Here is a 24,351-nt window from a genome sequence, read left to right as displayed (position 1 = left end):
TTTCTGTAATTTTTGTGAAATAAAAATGTGAGCTTGACCATGTTATAAGAGTAAAATGTTTTGTATCTATGTTCTTTTACAAAAAACACAAAAACGTCTCAAAGGGAGACGTTTAGATGTTTTAACTTGCTGTTTATTCCTTTTTTTTGCTTTCGTTTCACATGTATTTGCTGCCATGATGAAAAAACACACACACACACATCAAGTCTTAATAGATACCAGATACAAAGGATGTTATTTGGTTGGTGTGTGCCCTAGAGCTATTAAAATCTCATTGTTGTTGAAGAATGCAAACACCTTTTGTGAAAAATGAAAATCAATTTTCAAGGAAAAATTCTACATAATTAGAATAAATCGAGAAATATAACATTTAAATTATTTGCTTTTAAAATGTATGTTTGATATGTAAATTTATTTCGAACACATTTGTCAAATGATTAATGTGAAAATCTGTGAAGGTCGTTATAATAGTAATCTCTTAAAATAATGAGGGAATTATTATAAAAAAAAACACATTCAAGGGGGTTTGCAGTAATCTGTAGAAATACAAAGAAACACATGATATCTATATATATCTATCTATCTATCTATCTATCTATCTATCTATCTATCTATTTATCTATCTATCTATCTATCTATCTATCTATCTATCTATCTATCTATCTATCTATTTATCTATCTATTTATCTATCTATCTATCTATCTATCTATCTATCTATCTATCTATCTATCTATCTATCTATCTATCTATCTATCTATTTATCTATCTATCTATCTATCTATCTATCTATCTATCTATCTATCTATCTATCAATTTTTTAAAAAATGTGCTTATATTTTTATCTAATATTCACATTTGCTATCACACACACATTTTGCATACACCTAAACTTTGCACAAATCTTTCATTAAATCCATTAAAAATAATTTATTAAAATTTTTTCTAAAACCAAACAAAAAAAATAATAAAATAAAAATTGAATTGAATTGAACACACAAAAATAAAACAAACACATGTAGTACATAAAATACAAAATAATATATAAGTAAATGATGAAAAATCTGAAAAGTCAAATACACACATTTGAAACACAATGTTCAATTCACATACATACATACTTGATATAATTATACAAATAAAAAGTGAGAATGATCAGTGAGCAGACATATGTATATATAAAGCTTAGGCGAACATCAAGTAGCCACTATCAGTAATAAATAATGTTTTCATAAGAATATATGGAACTAATATTAAGCCAGCCTTTCAACACTTCCTTAAGGATTTTAAAAGCCGATTTTAGTTAAAACTTATATTAGACAAAACAATTCATTGCCTCTACAATTTTTTATTAGCTGCCAACGAAACGAAGAATTTGATATGCATATCTGTCATGTGTATGGTAGCCTTTATAATTAAATAGAATTTAAATTATGGATACATAATCGATAAATGCAGATATATGAAAACAACAAACGCAAATCATCCGTTTAAACAGTGTCAGCATACCACATATGTTCTGGTGGCTCAAGTGTGTATTCACTAGTATTTTTCTGTTGCAGGCACGATTTTAAAAGAATAAAGCAATAATTTTTAGATAAATAGATAGATAGATAGATAGATAGATAGATAGATAGATAGATAGATAGATAGATAGATAGATAGATATATATATATATATATAGATAGATAGATAGATAGATAGATTGATTGATTGATTGATTGATAGATAGATAGATAGATAGATAGATAGATAGATAGATAGATAGATAGATAGATAGATAGATAGATAGATAGATAGATAGATAGATAGATAGATAGATAGATAGATAGATAGATAGATAGATAGATAGATAGATAGATAGATAGATAGATAGATAGATAGATATACAGATAGATAGATAGATAGATAGATAGATAGATAGATAGATAGATAGATAGATAGATAGATAGATAGATAGATAGATAGATAGATAAATAGATGGATGGATGGATAAATAGATAGATAGATAGATAGATAGATAGATAGATAGATAGATAGATAGATAGATAGATAGATAGATATACAGATAGATAGATAGATAGATAGATAGATAGATAGATAGATAGATAGATAGATAGATAGATAGATAGATAAATAGATGGATGGATGGATAAATAGATAGATAGATAGATAGATAGATAGATAGATAGATAGATAAATAGATGGATGGATGGATAAATAGATAGATAGATAGATAGATAGATAGATAGATAGATAGATAGATAGATAGATAGATAGATAGATAGATAGATAGATAGATAGATAGATAGAGAGATGGATAGATAGATAGATAGATAGATAGATAGATAGATAGATAGATAGATAGATAGATAGATAGATAGATAGATAGATAGATAGATAGATAGATAGAAAGATAGATAGATAGATAGATAGATAGATAGATAGATAGATAGATAGATAGATAGATAGATAGATAGATAGATAGATAGATAGATAGATAGATAGATAGATAGATAGATAGATAGATAGATAGATAGATAGATAGATAGATAGATAGATAGATAGATAGATAGATATATAGATATATAGCGATGTTTGAAGGACATCAAATCGATGAAACAGTTCTAAATATGTGTATTAAGTTTTCTATAAGAATCTGTTCTAGGGGGTCAGTTCTTTTGGATGACACAAAAGAAATTCTCCCACAACCGATTTAAGAATAGCAACAAAAGAAAGCAATATTTCGTATAGAAAATTCCGTTTAGAGAATTTTTTTTTCTTCATGACTTAACATTTTTTGAAGAATTATTTGTATATATAACAAAATCTTAATAAATTAGTATTAATTCTTTAGCTGATCTGTTCACCTGCGTTAGTGTGTGTGTGTTTATTGCAAAAACCAACAACAATAATAAAGATTTATTCATATTGATATTTTTTTCTCTTATATTGTTGTAATTTTTCTCCTATGAAATTATTATTTAAAAAATATATATATGAAAAACATAAATGTTTAATATATTGTAGTTGTTGTAGCAGTTTTACCCTGGTGTTGTATGTATGTATACGATAATATAGTTGATGTTGTTGTATGTTTAGTTGATTGGTTTGGTTATTGTTTTTGTTGTGTGCTTGTTTTAGTTATTTAGATGCTTCGGTTTCAATTTCAATTTGACTCGTTTTAATAAAATCGCTCGAACTATGTTCATTGTTTTTTTTTTTAATTTTTTTGTTGCTGCTGCTGTTGTTGTTTATACAATGTTTAAATGTGACAATAAATATTATGTTTTTTTGTTGGTACAGAAAAACAAAACAACAAAATGTGTATTAAAAATAAAAAACAAAATAATAAAAGTTTTAACTCCATTTTACTGTTGTTATTGTAGTTGCTGCGACAACCGACACTTTTTTTATTTTAATATTAAAAATATATATATAAAACAAAAGTTGAGTAGTAGTGAATAAACAATAAACAGACGGCACACTGCTATAGTTGTTGTTCGCCAAAAAGCAACAAAAACAACAAAGACTTACTGATTATTAAGAAGTGGTGGTAGTGTAGTAATAAACGAATAAATTTACAGTATAATAAATAATACAGACGGATAGATGGATGGACAGACAAATCAACAACCAAACAAGTGTATACAAACTTACAACAGACATTTAAACGTACATACATACATATTTTTAATAATGTCAAGAAGAAAATTGTATGTACATACATACCTATTATATATTTTTTTTCTTTTACCAAATATTTTTAGGTATAAATGTATAATAATAACAAAAACAACAGCAAGAAGAATACTACTAAAACTACTCTCATTAATTCGCCATCTTGTGCTCACTCGTTTTCGAAAATCAAAACAAAACAAAAATAACTAAAACAACATAAATAATAAAAACTTACTCGTAATAAACTAAAAGTAGCAGACATTTTACTATAAAAATAGTTAGTATTAAGTATTAAAATAGTTATATTATGGTGTGACTTAGTTATTTGCAAAGATTTGTTAACTTTTTAAATTAATGAAATTGATTTCTTTTTAAAGAAACAATATTAAATTATCAAAAATCACTTTAGAAAAAATTGAAAAGATTTAAAGAAAAACAAGTATGAATGTATAGTCGGGCGTAGCCGACCATATGATACCCTACACCTGTCAGTATGTATGTTAAAAATGGGGATTATTTAAAAAAAATAAAACATTTGGTTTGTTTTTTAACTTTATTTCGAAGTATTTTTACTTTTATTTTGGCAAAAAAAGATTTTTTTACAAGAGGGCTCAAAGGGGAGTAGGGCAAAATATGGCCCTATCCTTAAAAATGTTGGTGGGGGGAGTTAAGTCTTCTTCAATATTATTTATGTAGAATTTAAAAGTGTTATTAGTGTTTTTAAGTGAATTTTGACCTTTAAGTCATTTTCTGAAGGGGAGTTTGTATGGGAAATAGGGTCAAATGAAGCCCGATCATTACAAAAATCGCAAGTGTCATTTAAAGTTCTATAAAACTAAATTTTGTCGACTTTTGCTAACATAATAGATCATTTAAATTAATTAAAAGCCAAAAGGCTCTATTTGGGGGGTACGCTTGTATGGGGGCTAGTCGAAATAATGGACCGATTTTAACCATTTTCAATAGGCTTCGTCCTTGTGCCAAATTTCATCTAATTATCTTCAAAATTGCGACCTGTACCTTGCGCACAAGGTTTACATGGACAGCCAGCCAGACGGAAGGACGGACATAGCTTAATCGACTCAGAAAATGATTCTAAGCCGATTGGTATACTTTAAGGTGGGTATAGGTATATTTTGATCAGAGATAAAACTTTGATTTACAATTTTCTATAGAAATTGTTACTTTGGAAAACAATTTTTAATAGAAAATTCTTTAGAAGCAAGTTTTTGTGTTAGAAAAGTGTTTTTGAATGTTTACAATGTTAACAGTAAAATTTGCAGAAAATGTCTAATAACTGTGTAAACTTAAAAATTTTGTCTTCCAATAGCGTCAGTAACGCTTTTTCTGACAATGTGATAAGGACAATTTCTAAGTTTAGACTATTGTTTTGCTTTTTCCATAAATTTTACTGACAACGTTGTAAGATCTGACAACCGTGTATTAGGGCTTTAAGAAAAGTTTTTTTTTTACAGAAAAATTAATCGTTTCCTTAAGAACTATCTAAGAATTGAAGGACAGATTTCTAAAGAAAAGAGAAAGACAGTTTTCTGTAAAATGGGAACATTGTAAAACTCTCTTCAATAGAAAAGCGTGTTTAGGAATTAGTCATTGGGAAAAACATTTTTATATAGAATAGACTGTTTAGTAGTTTTTTTTTTATAGAAAAGTACCTAGGAAATACATTATCTTAAAGAAGTGTCTTTGGATAACTGTTTATTTTAATAGAAATATCTTTAGAAGAGAGTTTTCTATAGAAAAGTGTCAGTTTTTGTTTTTTTTTTTAAAGAAATGTATTCGACTAATAACTTCCTTTTTAATCGTTTTTAGAATACAATTTTTTATAAAAAAAATTTCTTTAAAATTCAGTTTTGATAAAAATGATATATTTGGAAGACAGTTTTCTGAAAAAAATCATTTAAAGAAAATTTATTGTAAAAATGTGTTTTAGAAGTTATATTTCGAAAACAGTTTTCTATAGTAAAGAATCTTTGTAGGACAGTTTTCTATAGACAGTTTGCTTTAGAATCGTTTTTAGAATTCAATTTTTATGAAAAATGTATTTAAAAGACAGTTTTTTTTAAAGGAGATATTTGGAAGACAGTTTTCTAAAAAAAATCGTTTAATAAAATTTTTTATAAAAAAATTTCTTTAAAATACAGTTTTGATAAAAATGAAATATTTGGAAGACAGTTTTCTGAAAAAAGTCATTTAAAGAAAATTTATTGTAAAAATGTGTTTTAGAAGTTATATTTCGAAAACAGTTTTCTATAGTAAAGAAACTTTGTAGGACAGTTTTCTATAGACAGTTTGCTTTAGAATCGTTTTTAGAATTCAATTTTTATGAAAAATGTATTTAAAAGACAGTTTTTTTAAAGGAGATATTTGGAAGACAGTTTTCTAAAAAAAATCGTTTAATAAAAATGTGTTTTAGAAGTTATATTTCTAATATAGTTTTCTGTAGTAAATAAACTTTGTATGGCAGTTTTCTATAGAATTGTGTTTTTGGAAGGTAGTTATCTTTTAAAATGAGTTTAAAGGAAACAGTTTTGTTATGCAAAGTAGCCTTTCGAAAACAACTTTTTTTGTCGTACTGTCTTTACTATAACTCTTAGGAGTTATATTTCGAAAACAGTTTTCTATAGTAAAGTAACTCAGTGTGGGTGAGAGAATCCCTTAAGGCCTCTTGGAATAATGAAACAGTGAGTAGAACCACGAAGATCTGAGCAAGTCTGAAGTTAGTATGATGGTACGTGAGTGGCCACACAGGATTACGAGCACATCTAAGCAAAATTGGACGTGCGGATTTAGACGTATGTAGAGCATGTGGAGAGGATAGTGAAACTCTGAAGCACTTTCTTTGCCACTGCCAGGCATTCGTCGAAGTTAGATCCAAGTATCTTGGAAGTGATGTTATTCCGGAAATAACATTCCTGACTAACACAGATTGGAAGATTCTTAGGAATTACTTTTAGGAAACTGTGTTTCTGAACACTGAAAAATAATTCATTCAGTTCCTTTTTTTTTCTTGATAAGGAGCGCATAACATACTGGTCTAGGTGTATTTCTTCGGATTTGATGTAGTATACGTCCTTCTATCAACCTAACCTAATACAATTTTTTTTAAATCTTTTAAAGATAATTTCTTAAATACTATATGTTATTTAATGCAAAATTCCAAAAAAATAAAACTTTAATTGATAAATATAAATAAATAAAATATTTAAAAGATAAATTAGTTTAATATTAAATTTAATATGTAAATACATGATTTAAATAAATTTGGTCTATTAGTTCCGGTATTTACATATGGATGTATGTATACATGTATGTTTGTCTATTGTGTGTGGCCCTCTTTTAGTTGTAATTAATCAAAAATTAACACATTGTTTTTTTGTTTTATTTTAAATAACTCATTATTATCGTTATAATCACGGTTTTTATTATCGATATCGTTGTGCTAAAACACACACACACACACACTCATTCCAAAATCATAAAAAGAGACGAATGACACTCGCACTAAATAGTAGTAGATACTTTTCAAAGTAATACGAATTAAAATAAACAATGAAAAAAAAATATCTTGCTCATCGAACCAACAACAACAACAAATTAAAGTTAAGCTGAACCCGAACCAACAACAACAACAATAATAATAACAACTAATATAGACAGCGACCTACGATTTAAAGAAGGCAGGCTGAATGAAGTCCATCCATCCATCTGTTTGTTGTTTGTCGGTGAATAAACAATTTCGTTGTTTTTACTTGTTATTGTTGTTGCCGTTTTAAATGCTATTAGTGTGTGTTTGTTTGTATTTTCGACTGTGCTTAGATGAAAATGATGATGATGCCGTATGTGTTTGCATTTTATTGCCTGTTTTTTTCTTCTTTTCGTATTTTTTTCTGTACAATAAAGTTGCCACATAATTTTTTTGTGGTTACCATAACTGGGATGATGAATTGTTGATTTTATTTTGCTATTTTATTGTAATCAATGTAATGAACAATTAGGAGCAAAATAATAGTAGCACAGTTAATATATTTGATATAAATATCTTATAAAGACTTTTTCTTTATGGAATTTGTTTTTAAACGTTTTTTTTTTATTAAAAAACTGTTGATTAAAATGGACTTTTCTATGGAAAACTGCATACTAAAGACCTTACTACATTCGAAACTGTCTACTAAAAAGGCATTGATATATAAATCTATCTATATAGTAAATTTTTCAATTACATTTTGCAAAACTTTCTATTGAAAATTGATACTCTTCTTTTAAAAATGGTTTATTATACATATGTCCTTTAAAAAGAGAAAAAAATGCTTACAAATGACATTACTTAAAACTTTTACAAATCAAATTTTTTTAAAGAAAACTCTCCTAAAGTTGATTTAAAAGAAAAAAATTATAATTTAATCTATTCATACCAAACTTTCTTTCTTTAAAAATTGCTTATTGAATGAACTTTTTTTTTTTTGCTTTTTACTGAAGACTTTTTATAAAACTGTCGACTAAGTAGAATTTTCTATAAAAAAACGTCATACTTATGAAATTTTTAGTCAAAATCTTTATATTAATGAAACAAAACTTAAGTTGCTGCTTACCAAAGAAACTCCTTAATCTACTTTACTTTAGAAAATTCAATTCTAAAGGAACTCTTGTAAAGATGATTCGATGCAGCCTTGAGAAGCTCTGTTTTAGGCAATTGTTGCCTTAAAAACCCGCACTTTCTATTTAAAATAATTTTATCAAAACTATTTATTATTGATACTTTGCTTCTATATAAAACCGACTTGAAATCTTATATTTTACTTTCTAAAGTTAGTGTTCTATAGAAAGCAATATACAAATCATAATTTTCTGTAGAAAATTGTATTTCAAAGTCGCTTTGTTATAAATAAAATTGTTTAAAATAAATCTAACAAAACTTTTTAGTATCAATACTTTGGTATATACAACTAACTTCAAAACTTCTATAGAAATTGTCTTTTCAAGTTAGTGTGCTATAGAAAATAACATACAAATCAAAATTCTATGTGGGGAACTATTTTTCGAAGTGTTATTTAAAACTTTCCTTTAAAAAAACTGCTGCAGCTAAAGACACTTTTTTTTAAACTGTTCAATAGCAATATCTGTCCGTCTGTTTGTCTGTTGAAAGCACGATATAGTCCGAACGGAAAGAGCTAGAGAGTTGAAATATTTTTTATAGGTTTGTTTGGTATTGAAAATGGGCAATATCGGTCCACGTTTTAGCATAGCCCTCATACAAAGGGCCTCCCGAAATAAAGCCTTAACAGACATATTTATTTTAGAAATGCGTGTATAGAAAAGAAATTCGACATAAATAAATTTTATTAGCCTCGTCCATACTTGAGCCTACCCCTTATATATGTTCCTGATTTTAGCGCTGCAATTCGATATAAGTAAGTTTTTTACAAGCAAAAATTTTTATGAAAATTGGTCCATAATTAACCCCACATAAGACCCCCCGCAGAAAATGTCTAATGCAAGTACGAGTAAAGCGGTAAAATTCTACATAAGTAAGTTTTTTATGAACACTAATCTATGTCCGTAATTGGCACTTCCCTCATTAAAGGCCCACTTCAGAACATAAACTGTTGGCAGTAAAAAGAGCAGAAAATGTCTAATAATACTGTGAACTTACAAATTTTGTCTTGTAATATTTTCGGTAATGCTTTTTCTGACAACGTTTTAAAAGAAATACTTTAAGTTCAGACGATTATTAGAACTTTTCTAAACATTTTACTGACAAGGTTGTAAGATCTGAAAACCGTGTATCACGGCTTTTAGTTAAAAGATGCATAAGTGGACAAAAGTGTCCACTAATGAAACTTTTTCATAAAAAATAGCCCAAAACATTAAATATTTGTTTAGTTTTCCACTTTTTACAAAGATCTTTTGCAAAGTTGTCGGTCAAAAAGTTAATTTTAATAGTGTCATCTAAATAATGTAAAAATCTTTAGATCTGGCAGCTACTTGTCAATATGATTGTTTTTTGTTTTTGTTTTTTTGTCATTGCTTTTTGTTTTTTCATCATTCTGTCGGTCCACTCAAAAATCGAAATATTCGCTTGATAATAACTCAACATTTAAACATTTGTATGTTTGTTTGTTTGTGCAACTTTTACTAAGTGAGTGAATGAGAGAGCGAGAGAGAGAGAGCCAATGACTGAGAACGACTAAGTAAAGTAGTGGTAGTTTATAATAGTAGTTTGAGTAACCATCAGATACTTTGCTGGTGTACTAAAGTAAACACATATCTACGCGTTTTAAAACAATACAAATTTCTCGGAATTTTGACAAAAACCAACAACAAAACAAGAAAAAAAACACATTTTCAATTAAAACAATTATAAACGGCAAAGAAAAAAATTATAATAATAATGTAATGAAAAATCTTTATAAAACGATGAAAAACTATAAATAATTTAAATAAAAGCAATATTATAGAGAATAAAGTGTTAAAATATTAAAAAAAAACAACAACAATAAAAAAGAGGTGTGTAAAATCGATGTGAAGTTTTTTTTTATAAAAGAAGATGAAGAATGTGAAAAAAAGTAATGATGAATGAATGAAAAAAATTATGTATTGTTTAGCTATACTATCAAGTAGTAAAAAAATAAAATTATAACAATTAAAGTTGGTAATAAAATAAAACAACAACAAATTTGTTTAAATATATTTTAAAGGAAATAAAGTTAAATTTATAACAATTGTTTTTATTTTTATAATAAAAAAACATACAAGAAATAACAAATTATTGATTAATTGTAAAATAAAAAGTTAAAAGTGTTTAGTTAATGTATTCAATTTTTATTAATTATGTGAATTTAACAAAAAAAAAATATTTAGCAGATGTGTTTTTTGAAGAAAGAAAAAAAAACGGGAAAACTTTTACATACACACATATACACCTCTTTTTTCCCTTTTTCTGCTTTATTACTACACAAATTTTTTCGCTCTCTCTCTCCCTTTCTCTGTGTACACATGTACTTTGTACAAATTTATTAAATACAGTTCGGATATCTTTTCTTTTTGTTTGTTTTATTTTGTATTGCTGTTGTTGTTATCTTTTTTTATCTAAAGAAGGTGTTTTACTGCTCGTCTGTATTGCTTACTCATAGATAATTCGTTACTTTTTTCCACATGTGCGTGAGTGTATGTGGGTTTACTAATTACTTTGTTTTGTTAAGTTTTTAATCCTAACAACAAAAATGTTAATTTTGTTTAATTTTATGTTGTTGTGCTCGGTTTTAGGTGAAAAATATTAAAAATCTAAGAATTTTCCAAATTATTTGTTTGTTTCTTCAATTTTGTTTTCTTGTGCAATTCGTTGGCATTATTCTTGGTCTCATTCTCTCTTCCTAACATTCTCCCTTTAATAAAACCAAACATAATAACAAAAACAAAAAAAAACTGTTTACTAAAGAGAATTCCCGTAAAAATGTTAAAACACTAGCTATCTCTGTTACTCTTTTACTAAAGTAAACATCTAATAACCAGCAAAAAACAAAACAAATGAATGAATTTAAATGAAAAAACGTAAAAATAGTAAAGTGTTTAAATAATAAAAAAAATGAACATAAATTTATAAAACAAGACAAAATAAAATGTTTATTAAATAATCTATAAATAATATATAAAAACAATAAATTTATAAAAAATTAAAAAAAATTCTTTTAACTTTGTTTTTTTTTTTGCTGTTTGTGTTAAATATGTAAATGCGTCTTCTTCTTTTTTTGTGTGTGTGTGTGTTTCTCGGTGCAATAGGTCATTGGCCGACCTATTGAAAAAAATATGTAAAAGAAAATAAAAATTAATTGATAAAAATTTTTAAACAAAATTTTTTGAAGGTCACTTAAAGTTTAAATTGAAAGTTTGTTTATAATAGTTTTTAACAGGAATATAGAAAATTATGTTAATATATTAACATACATTTTTGTTTAATTGGATAATTTTGAGTTTTATAGCTACTATATACCTAGATATCTAATTTTTACAAAAAATTCTTAAAAATAAATGTCAAAGTGAGTTTTTTTATAATTTGGCGGCAAACAGATAAATAATATTGAAACAAAGTTACCACAAAGTTTGAAAATGTATTACCTATGTATAGATATTAAGATATCTCAAGAATGGGTACATGATACAACAGAGATTAAAGAGATTTATATTGAAACCAATCGATTGGAATTTCAAAGAATACATAAGATAACTCTGCGCAAATATAACGACAAGGATATAGCGAATTATGGAATATATTTCAAGTTTTTGAGGACCCTTTGAAAGTTAAAGCCGTGATACAGGATTGTCAAATCTTACAACGTTGTCAGAAAAATCTTCAGGAAATATCTAATAATCGTCTAAACTTAAAATTTTCTTTTTCAACATTGTCAGAAAAAGCATTACCCAAAATATTGCTAGACAAAATATGTAAGTTGACAGTATTATTAGACATTTTCTGCACATTTTACTGTCAACGTTATAGGAAGCATTGTCTTCCTATAATAGAGATTTTAATTGTTCAGAATCATCGTAATTGAGATCCAATGACAAAATTCTTTTCTCCGATGATTCTGAACTGCTTTTCAGGAGACCAGATAAGAAAAAATAAAAATGATTACATATTTAATACTGTTAACACTATTTCAAATCGAAGGGACGTCGTTTTGAGAGGACAACTGCATTCATCAAATGAAGTATTATGTGATATCTAATCTAGCCTGTAGCCTTGAAAAGTCTACAGGCTAGATTAGATATAAGTTTACACGTAGATATTTTACCAAGTTTGAATATGAAGTAACTGCTAGAAAATAGCTTCTCTTCACGTCTGGAGCAGGAAATTTACAGAAAAGATTAAAGATGTTGTCTTGTTTTCTTGTGTCGCAACTAGTTAATGAGTACCTAACACCCAATGTCCTATTATTACTACTATCAACGTCGTATCATGCCTACTTTTGGGTTCGATATAAGTTCTGTGGAATCTACGTTTCATAAAACCTAAAGGACTTTCTGCTGAAACGGCGTTAGATATATCAAAAGCATCTGCCTTTTCATTTCATTAAAAGTTCCTATTCGCAAAGATCCTAACAAGGGTAATGTCAGACATGTGACTTAACCTTGACTAACAGATTCTTTTTTCATTATATGACTTATAGGAAAGTGGCAAATATATCAATCTGGTACACTAGAGTTTTTGGGAAGAGATAATTATTGGGGGAGAGATAATTATTCCAAACAAACACTGCAGTTCAAGGATAGTAAATAGAATATTAAAATTGTACAAAACCCTTTTTTAAAAGTGTACTTTTTTAGGTCATATTGTATCAAATATATATTTTTGCAAATTTCAATGTAGAAAAAAAGCATTTCAAACCGACTTTAACACTAGTCCAAAGACTAATTCAGAAATACTGTAAAAGTTCTAGTTAAAAGTACTTAAAAACTATAGATTAGTCATTAGACAAGTCAATATTTAAGACCATAGACTGTTTCTTAGACTGGTCAATATGGACTTGAGGATAGAGTAGTCTATAAACTAGGCAAAAGACTAGTCTACAGATATTCTATTCAAAAGAATAGAAATAGACAGAGATAATGAACTGTTCATTATCTCTCTATAGACTTGAGGATAGAGTTGTCTATAAACTAGACAAAAGACTAGTCTACAGATATAAAAGTAATACTAAAAAGTACTCTTTTGTTAAAAATTGTCTCCGAAGTTAAGTAAAAAATTTACCGAAGTCTTTAAACTTTGTGTCAAAACTACAATTTTTTAATAATAATTTCATATTTAAAATTTTTACAAAATGGATCATTGGTGTACCATTGTACTTTTAAAGATCGAAAAATACCAAATTTGTATACCCTTCTGCAGCTCATTTTAGGTCCATCGCCACGCCTACACCATTCACTACTAGAAGCAATAATAACTTAAAGAAAATCTATCAAAGTCCGTGTGTTGGGGTAGTTTAGCCAAAGGGTTTGAATGGTTTAAAATTTGAATATAGTAGGCCCAAAATCTTGGCATGTCCATGTGTTCTTGATCTCCAACATCAGGATGAGTTAAGCCTGGCTACACTGCAAGCAAATAAGACCATTATATGCAGATCTATAGGTAGAATATGCAATATGTTTTTCTCAATATGTCAAAACCTAATGACGTACATATGTCAATATCTAATTTGAAGGGAGAGCGTGTAAAGTTCGATTTTTGAGTTAAAGATTAAACACCAAATAATAATCATATTAATTAAACTAATATGCAATTAATTTAATCTAAGTAATAAGAATTGTAAGTAATAATTAAATCCTTTAAGTGTTGCTAATCACAACAACTAGAATATGTCATTACTTTCTATGAATACAGTGGATGTTTCATATAAAAGAAGAAGACAATAGTGAGTGTAATACAAAAATAAATTAAAAATTGAAAAAAAATTAAAATAAAAACAATAAATAACATCTTTTAGATAAAATAAATTAACCAATATTTTGTAATATGGTTGAAAAATTGTTTTATCTTTCGGCCTCTAGTGTTTTATTTATTGTTGGCCAAAAACGTTTTTTTCTTAGAAATGTACTCACTGGTATTGTGTGTATTTATTATGTTTTGACATTTCCATTTTGTTTTGTTTCTCTATATTACATTTATCTTTTACTAATAATTATTTTGGCGTTTTTACTACACACTCTATTCGTTTCCTCTGTAAATTTGGCGTGTAAAAATAAAGAAACTAAAAAAAAACAACAAAACAAAATTTTCCCACACTTGTACTAAAAGAGAGTTTAAATTTAAAGCTCTCTCTCTCTCTGATTTTAAAATTCTCTTATATTGTGTATTTGTTTTATTAATGTTGGAGTTGGAATTATAATACATACAACTTGTTTGTTGACAACATGTTTGTTATTACTTAGTTATTTTTTTTTTGCATTTGTTTTGTGTGAATTTTATTTTATCTTTATTCTCATTCTTTCTATAAATTTTTTTTTTTTTTTAGCAAAAAAAAAAAAAAACAATAGCATAATAAAGTGAACAGGACTGTGTAATGAACTGATGAAATGTATAAAATTATTAAAAATTGTTTAATAATAAAACAACAACAACAACCACAACACAAACAACAGCAGCAACCAACTGATAGAATTTGTGAGAGACAACGAATTATTTGAAAAATATAGGTATTCCGTTTAAAATAAAAACTTCAAAATTAAACGTAACAATAGACCCTTTGACCCCCATACATTCATGAAGAACATGGATAAAAATGCGGGTGAGGGTGGACAACAAAATGATGGTAAAGGAGGCAGCGGTGGTGGAGGTAAATCATCCGGCAATTCTGGTGCTGGCGGTGCAGGTGGTGCTGCACACGATCCAGCTGCTTTACTAGATGCGGCTTCACTATTTGGTAAGTGGGGTTTTAAAGAAGAAACTTTTTGTATTTATGGATTAAATTTTCATTTTTTTAGCTTACTGGGGACGTGATCCTACCGCTGCTGCCGCAGCAGCTGCTAATCCTTTATTTAACGCACAATTTAATGCTGCTGCCGCTGCTGGCTTGGGTTTACTGCCAAATCCCACTGCTTCTGCTGCTAATGATCGTTATTCCATGGCTGCAGCAGCTGCTGCGGCCGCTGCTGGTCATCATCATCAAAATACCATGGCGGTGGCCGCTTCTCAAGCTGCCAGTTTGGCCGGTTTACATCCAGCAAGTGAGTTAATGTGTAAAGTATAATGAGAAATTTGTTTCAAGTTGCTTATTTAGTTGCAACTTGTTTGATCGGTTCTTTAGCTTAACGGTCTAAAACACTTTTTAAATTTCTATGCTAAGTGATGTTCGGTTAGGGCCCCGGGTTCAAATCCTAAGTGTATCGCAAACAAATATGTGGAGTGAAACAGCAAACTCATTTGATTTGCAAAAAATGTTGTTTGAAGAAAACGCTCCTAGATTAAAATTAAAACTTGAATGTTTCACTAACTATTGAATCAATGATATTCCATTGTTTCAAAAGCGGACATTAAAGTTTATAAAACAAATTTTCTTTTATTTAACTTTTAAACTAAAATTCGGAAACAATTTCGTAAAGGGATTTTAAAAATTTCAAAGAATTGTAAATTTGTAATTGTATTAAACATTTCTCACTCTCTTCCTTAGGTTGGTGGTCAATGGCTCAGTTAGCTGCCCAAGACTATTTTAGTCGCTTACAAGCCTCTGGTTTATCACCATTTCCCCATCCTGACTTGGCTGCTGCTTTTGGGCCGGCTGCTTTAGGTTTAGGTGCTGCTGGTGCTGGAGCTGGTAATAGTGGTGGCGTTGGTGGTTCTACTGGTTCTGGAACACAAAATTCCAGTACAAGTGGTAATTCAAGCTCCAGTATTGGTAGTACATCATCATCCGGCAATAAATCGAGCAGTAAGTCTCGTAAAGAAAAACAACGTCAACAGCAACAACAACAACAGCAGCAGCAACAACAATTACAACAACAGCAGCAACAATCCTTGGCCAATAGTTTAAATGCGGCAGCTGCCGCAGCGGCGGTGGCCTCTAATCCGGCGGCCGCTTTAGCAGGCATGCATTTGGTGGGAGCGGGCACTACGATAACACCATCAACAGGTTTGGGCAGCTCCTCCAATAGTGGCAATAATAATAACAACAACAGCAACTCCAACTCTTACAAAGTAATTAGTTTTAGATCTAAAATATTTCTTTTTGTTTTAAAAAATTGTTTTTCTTTTCCTTTCAAAAGAATAATTCCTCAAATCTGGGTAAAAACTCAGGCTCATCAACGTCTTCTACAATCTCTGTACAATTGCCTCCGTCGCCGGGTTCAGCTTATGATCCGGTTGTTTTGCACAAAGAACTATTAGCTATGCAAGTGGCTGCTGCCGCTGCTGCTGCCAATCCCTCTTCTTCATCCTCATCATCATCTTCATCGAAGAAGTCAAGGAATTCTTCATCTAACAATTCTTCCTCTTCCCATCATTTAATGGGTTCATCTTCGGCAAATAATAACTCTTCAGTCGGAGGACTTATGTCAACACATGGTTCTTTAAGCGGAAGTGGCGGAGGTGGAGCTGGTGGTGGAGGTGGTATGAGTGGATCATCATCTTCATCGCGTAACAAGAATGATGATAAAAATAATGCCTCCTTGAATGCTTTGAATTCATTGTCACAATTTGGTACTTTGGGCATGACACCGCAACAGAGTATGCAAGCAGCCATGAATGCTTTTGCGGCCAGTAATGCCTCTGCTGCAGCAGCAGCCGCCAACAATGCTGGTAATAATGCGGGAGTTAGCTCATCGTCCAGCACATCCTCTTCCACGGCCGGTAATAAGCAATCAGTCAACGATTTTATGCCCTCCGGAGGATTAGGGTAAGTTTTAACTTCCTATTTCACATGTTACAGATTTTAATTTTTACTCCTTAATGATTACAGTGACCATCCATCGCTGTTGGGAGTACGCTTGCCACCCGATACGGAAATCATCAAATACACATCATCCATCGTGGGCCCCAAAATACCCGGTACTACTACACGTGGTCGTAAAAAGACCATTTCTGATCATGATCAAACACTACAACTACAACAAAACAAAACAAACGTATCAGATTCAAAAACATTTTGCATTGCATTTTCAGGTCTTAGCCCGGCGAAAAGGGCTAGACTCGAAATGGAGTATGCTGCCATAGCTGCCGCAGCCAATGCTGGCCCCGGACCCAGTCTACCTCCCACACTGACGGCGGCCCAGATAGCTGCACTGAGTGGCCTAGGTGGAGGAGCGAGTAGCACATCAAAATCTTCGGGCGCCTCGGCAGCCTCATCGTCACAGAGTACGCCACACTTGGACTTGACCGGACCGAGCAGTGGTCGAACGAGCCGAGACTCATCGTCGGATCGAGTGGAGGTCATTAAATTGCCACCTACTATTACCTCGAATGGAGCGTATAATTTATCGAATAAAAATAAAGATATACACGATTTAAGCGGTACAACTGATCTTAACTCGGGCGTTAATCTCAGTTTAAAACCGGCTGCTTCTTCAGTATCGAATACATCGCTCGCCAATACGAATGTTGCCGGAGCTACCATTACTATAGAAGATTTTGATGCTCCGCTTAATTTATCCATGAAACCAGATAAATCATCAGCGTCTAGTAATGATTTATCGGGTAGCAGTGGCAGTGGCGGTTCTGGTGGTAATAACTCTGGCAATACGGGTTCAAATAGTTTACAAAGTTTAAGTTCCATAACCGCAGCTCTAGGGAGTAGCGGTGGTGGCGGTATCGGTATGAGTGGCGGTAGTGGTGTCGGTGGTGGTAATGGTGGAGCAGCAGCAAATAGTTCCAATACTGGAGGTAATAGTAGTAGCAATTCCTCTTCGGCCAGTGGTGGTGGTAGTGGTATGGGTAATGAACGCACTAATCAACCACCATTCAAAGAGGGACGTCCTAGAAATTTGGGTCGTGGTGTCTCGAAACCCAAAAAGAATACGGTGGCCTCGCTACTCGCTCAATCAAGGGCAGTGGGCATCAAACCCATGCTATCCACTCAACAATTATTACAACAAGGCGCTGATATAGTGAGTATTTGTTGCACTCTCTCACACTTTCTCTCTCTTTGTTTGCAATTAGCAATTAATGTTATTGAAACATGATAAATATGCTTTTAGGAAAAAATACGTCAAGCTTTAACAGAAGCTAATGCTCAAATGGAGGTGTCCACAGACTCAGAAAGTATTGCTGCTGAAAGCGGCTTATCAGAATCGGAAAGTGAGGAGCCTAATCTTTTAAATGTAACCGAACTGCGTATACCCTTAGACTTAGGCTGGAAACGTGAAACAGTAATTAGAGGTCTTACCAAGGCGGGACAAATCAAAGGAGAAGTTGTTTACTATGCTCCCGGCAGTAATGTACCCTTAAAAACTATGGGTCATGTTTTCTCTGTGAGTTTGTAGATCAATTTTTAGTAGACTAACAACAAACTGCTGTTAAAATATATATTTCAAATTTAATGTTTTTTTAAACTAAATTTAAAATAATTGTGTTTTATATAAAATTCTTTAGCATTTAGAAAAGAATCCTTCAAAATTGACACGAGAAAACTTTAGTTTCTCGGCTCGAGCCATAGTGGGCTCTTTCTTACAACCGGCACCACCACCCTATGCCAATGATGGTGATTACATACGCATGTCTGATGAGGATGTGGCCAAACGTTTGGAAGATTTAAAAATCTTTACACGACAAACTCTAAATGTAGAACAACGCATAGAGATAGCCAAACAACAGCAGGCCTTAAGAGATGCTAAGAAATTACAAAAAGAGGAAATGGCACGCAACAAGGAAAAGGCACGTTTAGAGAAAAATGAAAAGTTAGAGCAGCAGCGTAAGGAAAAAGAATTGAAAAATCAACAAGCCATAGAGGTATTTGAGGAAAAGTTATTTTTTTTTGTTATTGTATTTTATTAAAATTTTTACATTTTAGGCTCGCAAAAAGAAACAAGAAGAACTAGAGCGCCTTAAACAGGAGGAAATACTCAAGAAACAACAGGTATGTGGCAAAAAGAAAGTTTATAAACAAATATTTGTCTATTATTCTCTAACTACATATCTTTGTGTTTTATATTTTGTTGTCTTTTGCCTTTTGAAATTTAACTTAATTCTTTGTTTTTTAAAATCTATACTTTTGTTTAAAAACACTCAACGTAAACTAATTGGTAATATTTGTTTTTCTATTATTACAAATTTATTTTAATTAGGAAAAGGAAAAGAAACGTCAGGAAGCTATTTTAGCTAAAGAACAGGTATACAAAAAATGTTAAATTTTTTTAAACCTATAGCTTACATGAGAAGTAGTAGTTTGTAAATAAATAAAAGACAAAGTTGGAAGTAGACCTTTTAAACAATATTGCTTTGGTTTCCTTTATAATTTCTATAATTTTATTTAGGAACTTAATCGTCAAAAGGAAATGTTATTGGCCGCAGAAATGGAACGTGAACGTAGACGCCAGCATATGGCTTTGATACGTCAATTGGAATTGCGTCGCAAGTTTGAGGAACGTGAAAAGAAGAAACATCAAATGGTCTTGGATCGTTTGATTTTAAGAGAAAAACGTTTGGCAGCTCGTAAACGAGATGCTGAAATTTTAGCTCAAATAAGGTGAGGAGGTGCTGTTAGAAATATATTAAAAATTTTTAAACTAAAAGGATTTTGTAGTTCAAATTTGCTTGTTATTGTAAAACTTGTTTAAAATTTTTATGTATTTTTTTCTTCTTTGTTGTATAGAAAACCTCAAGAGGATTCGGAATTATTGCAATTACATGCTATACCCGATTTAGAGCGTATTGCTGGCAATCGTTTGCCTGGTCAAGCTATGGCTGATCTATTAATGGTCTTTGAATTCTTACATAACTTTGGAGAAACATTAGGTTTTGGTAAGTATCATATGAAAGTTTTACAAAATAGTTTTACCCAACATACCATTCTTTTTTTTTTGCATTGAAATGTTAATTTTCTTTTCCTTTTTTTTTCTCCTCACCTCCCACAGACATGGAATCTCTACCCACCCTGCAGAATCTCCACGATGCTTTAGTAGTCGATAGTAATGCTGAAGTCGAAGAAGAACTCTTATCTGTGATGACACATCTACTGGTATGTGCCATAGAAGATCCGGGCATACCAAATCCGGGACGTCATACCACCCTACTGGGACAATCTCTACGTAATGCCGACATAACAAATTCCAATGTATCGGAAATATTACGCATCTATTTGTATGCCACTGCAACAGGTGAGATACGACAAATGTTTGGCGTTGTTATGGATCGTGAACGTGAACGTAAAGTACCGGATCATCATCAAATCGATGCGGAAACTATAGTGCATACTGGCAAAAATGCTGAATACTATAAGCTATTGCATGAGAATGAAACGTGGAAAATGTCATTGGCTCTAAAGGATCGACCATTTGTGGCTTTGAATCCAACAAAGAAAACACAAATATTAGCACATCTCTGCAATGATTTGCTCATGAATAAGGCGGTACTCAAACAAATCGATAATAGTCTAGAGACCTGCAATCAAATGCGTAAAGAAAAGTACATGACCGATATGAAAGTGAGGAAATATAAAGCTCTACACATGCGCAAATCGAGAATAGAGGCATATGAGAAGATACAAGCTGAACGTGAAGCAGCCATGCAGGCGATGGCACAACAACAGAAATTAGATGCTGAACGTTTAGAGAAGGAATCAGCCGATGAAGCCAATAAAAAGGAGGAAGATAATACGGGGGCGGCAGCTACCTCCGCACAAGAAACAGCAGGCGAACAAAATAATAACACCAGTAAGGATGAAAATATGGAAGTGGATTTAGATGGTTCGCAAAAACAAATCGATAAGGAATTAACCAACCTGCCTAGCAATTTGGATGAAGGAAAATTGTCGGCCGCTAACTTAATGGGCTCAAGTGATATAACACCCACTAAAATGGCCAAATTGGATGATTTAACTTCATCCACATCGTATCATAATGGTGGAGCCTCTACGGGTGATATAAATGCTTTATTGGGAGGCAAAAAAACCATAAAAGGCCTCAACGATGATGCCTCCACCGATGTGGGCATGGATGAAGATCTTTCTGATATAGAATCGGAAATTACCAATGTGGAAGAGGATGAAGATAATAGACTATCGGCTGATGAATTGCAAAAGAAGTTAGATAAAATCATTAGAGCCTCCTTGAACTGTAAAGAAGTGTTGGAGAAGAGCACAAATCAACTAAGAGCCACATGTTTTGGTCAAGATCGTTTTTGGCGTCGCTACTGGCGTCTGCCCAAGGCAGGCGGTATATTTATAGAAGCTTTAGAATCGGCTCAAAATGATATATTCCGTTTCCAAGAAATACTAGAGCAAGAAGATGAGGAGCGAAAGGAAAACATGAGTCCAGAACCTTTGGCACAAGATGTCACTAAGAATTGTAATGACAAAACTGAAGATAGTTTGGATGTTGAAATGAGAGAGTTGGAGGCATTAACGGCTGCCAACGCAAATCAACCACCAGCACCACCAGCAGTGGAAAATGTTATCGATAATAATCCAGCTGATGACTCTGATGATGATGTCATCGAAACTAATCGCATAGAACCTGAAATAGTCGATTTGCGTGATGACGATGATGATGATTACGATGTGGCCATACAACCGCATGGTATACAATTGGATAATAATGGTACTGCCAAAGTGGAGAAACCCGATGCTGCTGGCCTCTTGCCACCGGCACACATTATAAATCAGCTGTCTAAAAAGGAAGAAATGGAAGTAGATATGAAAGTACCACTACCACCACCGCCTTCCTCTGCTCTGCATCAGCTAACCACTACTTCCCACATGACGAATCTTAATCAGCTGCAGAATTCAATAACTATAAACTGTGATAAACCAGATTTGAATAAAATGAATTCTTCTACTTCTTCTATTGCTAACACTACAACTTCCATGATGTCTAATCCCACCACATCCAGTACCACCACCAACAACGTCACCACTAGCATAAACCTTTGCACTAGCAATAGTGGCGCCAATAAGTATGAGGACAAAAAAGAAGATGATTGCATTATTGTCTCCTCTACGGGACCCTCAGATGTTAAACCTTTATTCACAAGCGAAATACCCGAAGTCAAGTGGTTTTCCATTGTTAATCGAGAAGTGCCATTGACAACCACAGAACCTCAGAATGCCACCAATCTAAAGGAATTCCAAAAGATGTTTGCCAATATCACCTGTGGCTCTAGCTATCAAATTCAGGGCCATCCCTGGGATATCTCGAATAATGTGCAGTATTTCACCGTTACCATGGATGATTGTAAGGCTGATCTAACGAAATTAACCACGGAATGCATACTATCCTTGTCCGGACTCAATGAGGCCGACATCGAAAAGAAACTAAAGGAATTTGAGGAGAAATTACAAAATTCAAAAAACTCCTTGGAGACTCCTCGTCATCATTCTGCAGCAACGATGAAAAGTGAAGATGTAGCAGATGTAGAAGGTAAAGACAATAACAATATGGAATGCGATGACGAGGAGGGGGAGTTGCGTGGCGGAGTTGATAAGAAATTTGTGTTAAAAAACGAAAGCAAAATGAAATTTTTTCCTTTTCCTAAGGACGCACTCTGCGACACTGGCGGAGGTGTTGTAGGAGCTGGCGCGGAGGCGGAGTTTGCCGAAGACATTAAGCCCAAATTGGAAATAAAATTAGATGAGGCTTTACAAACTTCCCTACAGAATATGCAGCAAATGTCTTTGGCTAATATAAGCAATTTCATACAATACGATATACCCACTCCTTTGCAAATGTCTCTGGAAGAATCTCAAATGTTGGAGGAAATCAAGAGAGAGGGGTTTCCTAAGAAACAAAAGGGATCTTATGTAAAACGTAACTTGCGCTATGGTTGGTGGAAAATCGATACCATGGAATTGCTGCAGCAGGTTATAAATTCTCTCAATTCCACGGGTTTAAGAGAAAAAGAACTTAAAGAAAACCTAACACGTTTTTTGACCCAGGAAATACCTTTGGGTCTACCCTATCCCATGGGTGAAGTAAGACCAGATGATAAAGATTATCTATTGCCGGATAAACCCAACGATTGGACTCCCAAAATAGCTAAACGAGTAGAAATGGCTTTGTTGGAGCAGCTAGAAGTATTAGAAGACAAAATCGCTTCGGCTTCTATGCAATTGAAACACTGGCAATTGCCACCCAGAATAGAATCCGAACTTAATCTAGAAAGTGATGCAGATATAACCGAAGAAGACTTTGTCAGCATTATACCCATGATTAGAGAACGCATTATTGACTTGGAAGCGAATATAGAGAGGAGATATTTGAAACCACCCTTGGGTGCACAAACGGGTGATGCCCACTTAGCGGCCATTGCTCAAAATCAACAAAATACTCAAACACAAAATTCCGCCAATGCGGCTGCCTATTACCAACAAATGCAACAGCAGCAACAACAACAGGCTTTGCTGCAGCAGCAGCAACAACAAGCTTTTAATCCCTCGGCTTTTAATGAACGAGCCATGGCCATAGCCGCTAATAATGCCAATAATGCAGCCAGCAGCAATTCAAATGCCAACAGCAACAACGCCGGCGGTGATCTTAATACACAAACGCACTCCTCGGCTAACAACGAAAATAATTCCGGAGGCGATTCTCCCTCCAGCAATTGTGATAGTGACAAAGATGAAAAAGTGGAAAATATACCCAAAGGTTTGGTGTCTTGGCGTGATGCCGTTTCACGTTCTCATACCACCGCACAGCTAGCAATGGCTCTATACGTTTTGGAATCTTGTGTGGCCTGGGATAAAAGCATTATGAAAGCCGTAAGTTTATTTTTCTTAAATAATAAATCACTATAGTTTTTCTATACTTAAATTAAAAAAAAACATAAAACTACTTAAATTTTATTATTAATCAGGCAATAATTAACACTACACAAGCACACATTTTATTTCATTTATGTTTTCAACAAAACGAGACTTCATTTTCTTTAACTTCTATCTATCTCTACACTACACCACCTTTCACACTTTTAATATATTTTTTTATTTTAAGTTTTTCTGTGTTTTGTGTTTGGTTT

General features: G+C 31.9%; 1 protein-coding gene across 5 annotated transcripts in view; it reads left to right on the top strand.

The window, feature by feature from the left end:
* The window catches only part of LOC111679332 (bromodomain adjacent to zinc finger domain protein 2B), a 93,852-nt gene that overhangs the window by 63,927 nt on the left and 5,574 nt on the right, over positions 1-24,351 (top strand). For 3 of the 5 annotated variants that reach the window (XM_046954904.1, XM_046954903.1, XM_046954905.1), the window contains 12 exons: positions 14,708-15,115; positions 15,177-15,419; positions 15,863-16,386; positions 16,455-17,083; positions 17,147-18,290; positions 18,381-18,653; positions 18,775-19,131; positions 19,193-19,258; positions 19,467-19,511; positions 19,656-19,867; positions 19,994-20,142; positions 20,256-24,094. In XM_046954904.1, the coding sequence (XP_046810860.1) occupies positions 14,956-15,115; positions 15,177-15,419; positions 15,863-16,386; positions 16,455-17,083; positions 17,147-18,290; positions 18,381-18,653; positions 18,775-19,131; positions 19,193-19,258; positions 19,467-19,511; positions 19,656-19,867; positions 19,994-20,142; positions 20,256-24,094 (7,641 nt within the window). In that variant the 5' untranslated portion in view covers positions 14,708-14,955. The remainder of the gene's footprint in view (positions 1-14,707; positions 15,116-15,176; positions 15,420-15,862; positions 16,387-16,454; positions 17,084-17,146; positions 18,291-18,380; positions 18,654-18,774; positions 19,132-19,192; positions 19,259-19,466; positions 19,512-19,655; positions 19,868-19,993; positions 20,143-20,255; positions 24,095-24,351) is intronic. The other 2 variants (XM_046954907.1, XM_046954906.1) reach the window with 2 other exon arrangements.

This window comes from Lucilia cuprina, chromosome 6, assembly GCF_022045245.1.
Source record: "Lucilia cuprina isolate Lc7/37 chromosome 6, ASM2204524v1, whole genome shotgun sequence".
Taxonomy (NCBI): Eukaryota; Metazoa; Arthropoda; class Insecta; order Diptera; family Calliphoridae; genus Lucilia; species Lucilia cuprina.
This window is presented reverse-complemented; position numbering and strand designations above follow the sequence as displayed.